The following is an 11,255-nucleotide window of genomic DNA, read 5'->3' on the forward strand; positions in this document are numbered from 1 at the left end:
AGATTTTGAAAATAAAATGTAACGTTATATATTATATTGATACAACAAAGCATAAAAGTGCTATGTCCACTTTTTGAAATACTCGCTAAACGTAAATGAAGTTTTATTATCAACTAAAACTTATTACTAAGTTAAGTAATAAATTAACAAATTGTTTTTATGTTACAAAGCATAATGACAGTACAATATTATAACATAAAAAGTCTGCTATTTACGACAAATTCATGAATACCAATGTCGCGATTTTAAAAATAAGGTGCACATAAATTGTCCACCTTTTGTGAATTAATTTAGAGGCTATTCGCAGTTAACGCTACAATCAAAAAAAAAAAAAAAAAATTTTCGACGCCGTCTTACACCTTTGTCTCAATATCAAACCTACAATTGATGGGGTATTGCTTGCGAAAACACTCATGGGTCATCAAACTGTCAAAAAATGTCTTAACTAGCTTTCAATAATCAGCCATTATGAGAAATGGGAAAGTTTCTAAGATTGAATGTATAGATTTTCTTCAACTCCATAATACCATTTGTTTAATGCAAAAAAAAAAAAAGCTAAAAAAAATATACAGCAGTATTACTCAATACATTTTTTTTTTAAATATGTCATTGTTTGATTCATTGGCGTAGATCAGATTTTTTGATGCTTAAGAGCACTTTCAAGCATTATGCTAACAACGAACTTGGGTATATTCATGTTTATGTCAAATGAGAAAACTTTGCAAAATATTGCGGTAATTAGTTCAGCTTATTTTGCCGTTTAAAATTGTTTACAATATACAAAAACATAATAAACCATTTAAATAGCTGAAGGAAGAAAAAGAGGTAGATAAATTAGCCTTATCACCGAACCCCATTAGAAACGTTTCTTGAAGTCTGTTACCACAAAGTTGAAGGCAATGAAGTAATAGAATATTTTTTTCAACAGGTTTCATCTAAAAATCTTTTAGTGTTCAAAAGTTATAATTATGTAATGTTGGGCAGTCCATAAATTACGTCAACGAAATAGGGGGGAGGGGGTCTGAATTTTTTTGACATTTGTTGACAGGGGGAGGGGGGAGGTCAAGACAAGTTGACGTCAATAATGTTACTTTTTCACATATATTTAGTTACTTAAAAAAGGAAAATTATACTAAAACTTTGTAAATTACAGCTTTTGGCTCTTCTGTCTCATAAGGTTGCTGACCCTTGGTTTATACAGTTTGGAAAACGCATTTATCGTTTTATTAAACTCTATTAAAAATAATTGGCTTTTACTGTAAAGTTAAACTAGTTATAAAGTTAAAGTGAGGAGGACATTGAAGTGTTGCATTAATTTGAAATACTTATTTTTTTGTTCGGAGTAAGTTTTAGTAGTTAAAAACTGAAAATATGTTTTTAAGCTAAAAGTTTAATAACTTTTTTCTATACCTTTTACTTTTATTCATTTCTTTTTCAAAGCATTTGTAATTTTTAAATTGTTTTCTAAATAGATTACTCTTAATCTCTTTTGTTTTAGTTGTAAACTATTCTATTCAAAATATGGTTGTTTTTTTTCCATTTGAATTTTTTTTGGGAAAGAAAAGGGAGGGGGGGGAGGTAATTGAATATTGACGTAATTTTTAAGGGGGTGGGGGAGGTCTCTAGAAGTTTGACAACTTTTTGACTAGGGGAAGGGGAGGTAAAAAATACCGGAAAATTGTTGACGTAATTAATGGACAGTCCTTGTTTCCATCCTCCCCAAAATGAGGGGGTTTAAATTTTACATAACCATAACACTTTCGAACACTAAATGGTTATTAGATGAAATTTAAAATCTGTCGATAAATTTAAATTAAGTATAAGATAGTAAAAAAAAGTATTTTAATTAATTATTGTCCTCTTATTAAGGTAATAAAGGATAGGGGGTATTTTTTGAGGTATATTGGTCTCCACGCCCAGTCACCGCAATTTTTTGCAAAATATTCTCATTTGACATAAGGATGAATATTCTTAAGTTTTCCATATCCTTTTATTTTAATGCATTGTTGCTTGAAATTCATTTTAGGCTTTTTGAATCTCTTATTCCTACAAACTTATAGTTTCCGTGCTGTTTTAATAGAAACGGTGATAGAATTTCACAAATGACTTCACTGTCTTTGTACTTTATAACACTAGGAAAAGCTAACCACCTGAAATAATTCTTGACTCCAGAAACTTCATACAGATCACCATGTAACCATCACTGACAACCAAATAATAGTAATTATATTTCTAAAGATAATTTGAAGCATATTTGAAAAAACTGGATTCTCATTTGACAAAAGTAGACTTTATTCAAATTTTAGTAACAAGATCAAAACGATTGATTCAAAAGTTACTTATTTTCATACTGAATGAAGATGAAGTACCTCTTATATAATTCTAGGATAGTAGAACTTTTTTACAATGGTCTTTCAACCAAAACTTAGATTTTCCATGAAGACTTCATGAATTTTTCATCAAGGCCATCTCATCAAGGCTTCATGAATTTTTTATCAAGGCCTTCTCATCAAGGCTTCATGAATTTTTCATCAAGGTCTTCTCATCAAGACTTCATGAATTTTTCATCAAGGCCTTCTCATCAAGGCTTCATGAATTTTTCATCAAGGCCTTCTCATCAAGGCTTCATGAATTTTTCATCAAGGTCTTCTCATCAAGGCTTCATGAATTTTTCATCTCTTTTCATGAAGGTAGAAAGCAAAAACTTTTTTTGTAGACAATCACGCATCAAGCGTTTTTTATAATCAATAATACCTTCTTCAGCAATTTCAAAATCATAAAATGTATCCAAGTCAGCAGAATTATTGATACTAATCTTTTTAGTTCAACTAAGGATTTGCCTAATTTTTTACAAACATGACAAGTCGTATCATTAGGTGTTTTTGAAATCTGTTGCAATTGTTTATTGGTAAAATTGCTCAAATCAAATATTGGATATTAGGAGAATTAAGGTTGGCCACACCTTGTTTAGTTGAACTGGAAATTGGTTTTGTAATGTTTTTTGCTGCGTTTAAACATAGTACTTTCTATTCTTGTACTTCAAAGATGAATTTGGCAACATAGAGAAACCATTTATATTTGCAGCAGTAATATCATAGAATCCTGATAAAAATTTCCATTAAGACGTTTTAATTGCAAGTTTACATATTTGCCACAAACTGCCATATCAGATAGCAATTTGTGGTAAATACTGGTTTAAATCAATGACAGATAGTAATTCTCGCATCTGTAAACTTCATTATAAAATGCAACTGTATGACGCATTTCTACAGTCAAAACTAGACAACCTATTCACCGTTTAAAAAACTGCACGAGATATTTTCATCTAACACCTTCATTGTTTGTGCCCGATCTTATATTTGGTGCATCCAAAAGTTTTCATAATTGTGTTCAATCAAACACACAGAACAATATATTTACCCTTTTACTTTCTTCGTAAACTTTCACAAGTTTTTTTTAGGTACTGTATCATTTTCTGAAGTTTTCAAAAATGTATTTAAAACATTTGCAATAAAATCTTTAATTTGATATGGGTAAACGCTTTCAGGGATCCTTTTGGAAGCTTTACCTTAGTTCTTTTAAGTATTCTTCAATTTTTTTTCCATTTCTGAGATATTTAAGAGATTCTTAGATATCTTTTTATTCTGAAAAAGGTTGACGTGGAGTGCTTCTGTTAAGTTGTTACCATTTACTGGTAGCTCCTTTAACCTTTTCTGTATAAAGTAAAATTACTAATGGCTCAAAATCAAAATCCTTAACTAAATCTTTGGTAGTGGCAGTACTTATTTTACTTTGAATTACATGGCATAAATAATTATGCTAACTAATTTAAACAACAGATTTTTAATTACGTTAAATTACCAATCTTTTAATGCAAAATTAAAAAAATAAACTAAGAGAGTAATATCACATTAGGCAAAATAATGCTAAATTAATTTTAATTTATACAATTGTAGACATGTAAATATTTTTAACTTGATATTTTGTTGAACTTAGTTGAGTCGATTAGTTGACATTAGTTTGACGCAGTTTTTTATGGACAATAACAATGGCAGTCCAGTGTCGAGCCCCGAGCTCAATCCGACGTTGGCATTAAGACAGGGGCAACAAAATGTTTAATTTATAGAGCATTATTTCTTTATTTGCAGTTAAAAATATCTGTAAATAAAGAAACGATACCTAAAATAATTATATTTGTTTAATAAACATCAGGCTAAAAGTGTTTTAAAATTAGCAGGTAACCTCTAGAAATTCTTTTCAAAATAGCAAAGGTAATCTCAAAAAATTAGCAGGTAACCTCTAGACCGCTCAAACTGTTAAAAATGAAACTTGTGCTTATATTATATGCAAATGAGCTATTGAATAAATCATCGCATCTACATAGGATTCAATTGACATTTCGTACATAAAAGAGTTGTATCATTCTTTAGCTTCTAGAATGATTGAAGTGATTCAAAAGAATGGTAAAGGTACCCACTATTGATTTTTTTAAATTGAGACGTCTTTTTTTATAAATGACAGTTTATATGAATTTTTCCAAAAGTGTCTTTAATTTTGTCGCACTAAAAAAACAGTTTTTGTTTAATAAAATGCGAGTTACGTTTACAATAAATTTTTTTAAATGTTGTTTAGTCTTGTAATCCTTTTGCTCTCATTCGCTATAAAAATTAGTTTTTAAGTATAAATAGTTTTTAAGTATAAATAGTAGAGTTTTATAAATATTTTTGTGGTGTCTTATCATTATATCGCGATTGTAAATAAAATAAACAAAACAACAACAAAAAAATCATCAGCAATAATAATAAATAAAATAAATTAATTTAAAAATGATAATAATAACGATAAAGCTATAATGAATTAAATAATAAGACAAAAAAATATGAAAACACTCAATTAATAACAACAAACAAACAAAAAAAACAATTAGCAAAACAGCACAAATAAAAACAAACTTTCTCGCAACGAAAAGGCAAAACACAAAAGCTACAAAACGAAAATGCAAACACAAAAACTCCTTAAAAATAAAATAAAATTATAATAATTGATAAATAAAATTAAAAAAATAATAATGAATAGTAAGAAATAATAATAATAGTAAAATAAAAATTGTTATTTTTGGCGAAAAAAAAAGTGTAGAAAAATTGGTAGCGATTTAGTACAAATCGACGTTCGAATTTTCTTTTGTTTGTTTTTTTAAATGGTAATTTTGAGTGTTTACTTTTTAAGTGTTTCTTTTTTTATAATATGGCTTTTTTTTATTGCTACTCTTCATTTTATTTTGATATTTTTAAATTCAATTGATTCAGTTTTTCATTTTCTTTCTTTATTTCTTTTTTTTTTCAAAAAAAACACCACCGCCTAAACTTTTCTTTGGTAGGTCAGTAATCGCATAAGATTTCTATTTGATTTCTCACTCTCAACATCCTTACGGTCTTCGATGTCACTGTCGTTATTAGATTCATCTTCAAAATCTAGTTAATAGAGACAAATTTTAAAACTAAAAGACTTTTTCACATAAATGCAAGATTTATTTAAATTTTGTATGCCTGATTCTCCATTTAATTTAAACAAGTTATTGCTTTCAATATCAGAATTCTCAACAAAGTTGAGATTATTTGCTATAGCACCTTCTGCGGAAATACACGTTTGTTTGCTCATATTTTCTCAATACACTTTTTATTGTATTCATTTTTTTCTATTATTTCTAATCATTACAATGGGAATGAACATTGCAATAAAAAAATGTGTTCCAGAAGTGGTAAAATTTAGTTTTAATCAATAAAATTGCTGCAAAGTGAAGTTTTTAAAAACTCATGTTGGAGAGTGTCGTCGACAAGACAGCAATAAGAACATTGTAAGACCCGCGTTATTGTTGGTGTAACATAGTATAATTTGAAAAGTCAAAAAGTTTAGGAAAAAGTAGTTAAGCGAAAGAAAAAAAAATTATGGTTTAAATTTATATTGCGACTTGAAGGCGTAACCCAGTATGAATAGGGTTAAAAAGAATGATATGATTAAGTAACAGAAAATCCATACAATCAATCTAAATATTTTATATATTTTGGTTTTGATTATTAACGGACGTGAATAAATATTTTGGTTTTCATTACGAACGGACGTGTTTTTGCTACTTAAAATTTGACAAAGAAAAAAAGAAAGAAATCTAAAGACCTTTCCCATTTCTCAAAATGGCTGATTTTTGAACGCTACTTTAAACATTTTTTGACAGTTTGATGACTCATAAGTATTTTTGTAAGCAATACTACCTCAATTTTTTTAATCCATTACAATGACACGTGATAACCTTTCCAAAAAGAATAAGATATCTTGAGGGAACCTTTTATGTTTTGAGATATTTAAAGTAGCCCCTAAATTAAAAAATGTTTGATTTCGGTTTATGATTTTTAGACTAAGAAATGGTATTCCTTTGTTATCAAATTTTTTTTTTTTTTTTGGAAAGTTCTATCTATACTTCCATAATATAAAAAGAAAATTAGGATGCAGTTGTTTCATTGGCTTTAAATTTAGTTTAAAATCACAAAATTATAATAACGACGCTCCAAGTGTTAAAAGATCAAAAGTTTGAACGATCATAGCTCAAGACCTACAAATAATTAGAAAAAAAAATTTACAGGCTTTTTTTCTACCAGCATTACTAAATAAAAAATTGAGCAAGATTGAAGGATATCATTTTTGAGCGTTGCCTGGTTTTCTCAGAAAATGGCTCTGAATCTCATCAAGTAGGTTTCACAAAAAGACAGGTAGCTGGACCGCATCTTTTTTTTTTTTTTTAATGATTTGTATATATTTGACGTAATATATATATAAGTTACATATTTTACAAATATAAACAAGGCTTTTAAAATAAGATCACAATGATCTTATTGTCAGAAGCCTTTTACAAAAGAAAGTACGTAAAATAATATAAAAACGCTTTTTTACAAAACGAGTACGTAAAAATAACATAAAAACAATAAATCCTATAATAAATAACATAAAAATAATTTCATTAAGTACGATTTATTGTTTTTATGTTATTTTTATGTACTCTTTTTGTAAAGAGGCGCTTTTATATTACTTTACGTATTCTCTTTTGTACCTAAAAAAGGTATTTATTTAAATAAATGAATATAAATTGTACTCAAATATAAAATACATGGTCGATGACACAGGTTTTAAAGTAGAGGGGGGAGGGGGCACAATTATCTATTTCTAAAAAAGTCCTCTATATCTAGAATTTTTTTTTTAAAAAAAAAAGGTTCTGTAAAAACTGCACTGATGTAAGAATGTGCAACTAATTAATACTTTATATTTTATAAGATATTAATTTTTTTTAAACTCTTTTTTATTTATGGCAAAAAAAAACAGAGTCGTGTTTTCTTTTTGAAAACATTTTTAGAATATAAAAACAAAGTTAAAGTGTGGAACAATTTAACTTTGTTTTTATATTTTAAATGTGTTTTTAGCGCAAACCCGTATGGCTACCCCTCCCCAGTTAAAATCTACACGCACTGGCTTTTTTTAAAGATATGTACGCATCAATATCTAAATATAGATAATTGATGTCAGAGAATTCGAATCTGAGCACATTCGGTCTTTAGAAGTGGTCATGATCACTCAAAATGGTCATTTTAGTAGTGGTCAAGAGTGGTCCTGGAATATCTCAATGGTTTTTCAATTAGATGGTACATGTTGTATGTCTAAATATATGTAATTTAAATCAGGAAATTTAATCTGGCCATTTTTGGTTCATGGGAGTGATTATAATGGCACAGTTAGGTGTGGTCATGGATTGTCAAGATATTTTTGTAATTTTCATTTGTTCTATGTACTCAATTTCTTTGATATTGTGAATATAAACAAATTACGTTCAACAAAGTTAAACTTTATTAACATATTTTTTAAAATATATTTAAGAGTCTAGGTGATGACATACATCATGCATTAGTACATTAAGAGCCCCTTGGCCTCCTCATGTTAATCAGAGTCTGACTTTTCCCTGAATCCTTCTTATTCTGGACACCTTAGTAGCGAAGCTGCAAAGCGTTTTCATCATATGATCATAATTTGTTTGAGGCCTGGAGAATTTCATTGTGTAGTGCTCTCTGTTGTTTTAGTCTAAAACATTAATGTTAAGGTGTATGAAATAAATATTTTTCACAATCAAACTACTGTTTTTCTATTTTATGGGCGTTATTTCAATAAACAAAACACATTTGACACATTTAAAGTACAAATTTCTAGATGAAAACGACGTTTTCGAAAAGTTATTTAGACAACATTAAAACTGAAATTACTAGATGATGTAGTTTTTCCTTTTTTAACACAACGAGAAATTTAAAAACTTTTTTACTCGTAAACAAGCTAATTTTTACTCTTTATTAAACTAAACTTTTCTTTTAACATAAATAAAAACTTTTTGCATACATAAATACAAATAATAAATATTCTCTTCAGTGACGGTCCAGCATTTTTTGGTGTTTGAGATAACTTTCAGACATGGGGCAAACTCCAAACTTTCGTATGTTTATACTTATGTTACATAATAATGTTTTGCAAAAAATTGCGATGATTGGAGGCTGGGAACAAATAAACCCCAAAGTTTCGTCGCTTCCGCCTCACCACCCCCTCGACCCAAACGAGAGGGCAACAAGTTGATAAACTATTTTTTTTACTATTCTCAACTAGTCTTATATTCATTAATAAATTTTAAGTTTTATTGTATTATCTCTTATCGTTTAAAAATTATGACCGTACAAAGTTTAAACCCCCTCAATTTGAGGGGGCTACAAAATTTTAAATGGTTATAATTTTGAACGCTCAGAGATAATACTATGAAACTTAAAATTTATGGATGAATATAATTCTAGTTGAGAATAGTACCAAAAAAATTTTATGATCTTGTTGCCATCACGTTTAGGGTGAGGGAGGAATGAAATTTTGGGGTTTATCTGTTCCCAGCCTCCAAATCCTTATTTGTTCTCTCTTCTTTCATTAAATGTTCCATAAATTTTTACAATAACATTAAAAGAGCTATTTAAAAAAGATTTTAACAACATTTAAATGATTAAAACTGTTCTTTATGCGTCTTCTTCATATTTTAAGGCAAAATCTACGATTGGGTACCATTTATAATAAAAAGTTATAAATTTTTATCTATATATGAGCGTGTAATTCAAAGTAGATCACATGTGTGGCCTAGTGCAGCCTAGAATTTTTCGGCTTGTGTAAAGGTTAGTGTTTAAAAAAGTTGCATTTTGAGATGTTTTATTTAAAAACACCTTGAAAAAAAGCAAAAATGAAAAATCAATTATCATATTTCTCCTTCTTATTTCAATATATGATGTCAATGAACTAATATAAACTTTTAAGAAATCAAAATGTTGTAAAATTGTCTTGCTGCCCTCATACTTCATATTTCTATAATTTTTTATATTTTCACCAATATTTAAAAAATAAAATATTGTCATTTTTAGAGTAAAATTGATATACTGAGCTCTAAAATCACAGTAGGGAAAAAACTATATCAATTTTAGAGTGCTGGAGGTCTCTAGAATACATTTACAAAAAGAAATTACTCTATTATAAAAGTTGGTTTTCTCACCTCTGGCCCACTGTGCATTGCAATAATATTAAATGTTTCTTTTTTTTAATGGTAATTGTTAACCAAAGTAAACTTAGCTAACTCAAATTTTAGATTGTTAAGTGTCTTGACGATCTTAATAGTTATGCTAAAAGGCACATAAAAGCGTGGATAAAATATATTTATCACAAGTGCGATTCTCAAAATAAAATGTATCTAGAGGTAACAGGCCCATAACCATAGGCCATAAATAATTTTTTTTTGCGCATTATTACTTGAATCGAACGGACGCGTTTTTTTGAAGCTCTACAACTGTAAAATAAAAAGAATTTAATAATATATTTATATAACTATCATCTTTATAAACCAACTTCGCAACTTTAAAATTAACTATGGCAATAACTACACAAGAAATAAAGAAATTGTTTAAAGAAATGTTTAATGAATTTAAAAAAGAAATGTTTAGCGAGTTCAAAAGAGAAACAGAAGCAATGTTCAAAAAACACGAACAAACAGTTTTAGATATTATTAGTGGAAATCTTAAAATCATAAATGAAAGATTAGATGGAATCGAAAAAAACACTAACGAAAATATAGTTAAAATAAAAAAATTTGAAAAAGAAATTGTAGATATGGCTGAAAGTTTGAACTTCAACGAAAAATTTATTAAAGAACAATTTGAACACCAAAGAAATCAACTAGAGAATGGAAGAATTGAAAACGAAATTTTTAAAGATAAACATCGTAAGCTTGAAGATCGATCGCGCAGAAATAATTTGCGAATAGATGGCTTAAACGAAGATAAAAAAGAAACGTGGGGACAAACGGAAGAAAAAGTTCATTTGTTTTTCCAGCAACAACTTGGAATTAAAGACATAGAAATTGAGCGTGCACATCGTACCGGACAGAAGACAGACGGAAGATCTCGGACAATAATTATCAAGCTCCAAAGATACAAAGACAAAGTGAAGATTTTACAAGAATCGAGTCGACTTAAAGGCACTAATATTTTCATCAACGAAGACTTTTCGCTAGAGACCGTTTCGATTAGAAAAAAATTGTTCGCCGATGTTAAACGAAGACGCTTAAACGGTGAGAATGTTTCTGTTCGATACGATAAAATTATTTTCTTTAAAAATACTATTTTTGAGAATGATAGAAAAAAAGTAAACTAAAATACGCATTCTTAAAAGGAAATCTTTTGAGCATATTTTAAACAATCATGGCTGCATTAAATAATTTTGAATCTCTTGCTTTTAATTTCTTTGAAAAAGAATTTTTTTCCTTGGATGAAAACTTAGATCCCGACAGTAATTTTTATTCTGAGAATTTTTCAGATTGTTCGTATCTTTTTCCAAGCGAATTAGAAGGGTTTCTTTTTAAGAATGTTATTGACAAAAATTCTAATCAAATTAGAATTCTCCACCTCAACATAAGAAGTTTAAATCGTAACTTTGAAAAACTTTTAAATCTTTTAGAAGAAACCAAAAATCTTTTTAATATAATATGCCTAACAGAAACTTGGATAACTTTAAAAGATCTAAATAGCGCTTTTCAAATCCCGCACTTTAACATAATTTCATTAGAAAGACAAACAAACAAACGAGGTGGTGGAATTTTAATTTACGCACATGAAACACTAAGGCTTATACTTAGAAGCGAGTTGAGCGTT

At 28.3% G+C, this 11,255-nt stretch overlaps 1 protein-coding gene across 1 annotated transcript; it reads left to right on the forward strand.

Moving 5' to 3' along the window:
* Positions 1–9,852: 9,852 nt before the first annotated feature.
* LOC136087701 (uncharacterized) lies at positions 9,853–11,019 on the forward strand. Its single transcript, XM_065811134.1, has one exon. It carries the CDS (start codon positions 9,976–9,978, stop codon positions 10,756–10,758), a length of 783 nt encoding a protein of 260 aa, XP_065667206.1. The 5' UTR covers positions 9,853–9,975; the 3' UTR covers positions 10,759–11,019.
* The last annotated feature ends 236 nt before the right edge of the window (positions 11,020–11,255 follow it).

This window comes from Hydra vulgaris, chromosome 12 (genome assembly GCF_038396675.1).
Source record: "Hydra vulgaris chromosome 12, alternate assembly HydraT2T_AEP".
Classification (NCBI taxonomy): Eukaryota; Metazoa; Cnidaria; class Hydrozoa; order Anthoathecata; family Hydridae; genus Hydra; species Hydra vulgaris.

What these genes read in the sequence shown, in the direction of transcription:
- LOC136087701 (XM_065811134.1), top strand. Translation starts at nt 9,976, where the DNA reads ATGGCAATAACTACACAAGAAATAAAGAAATTGTTTAAAGAAATGTTT.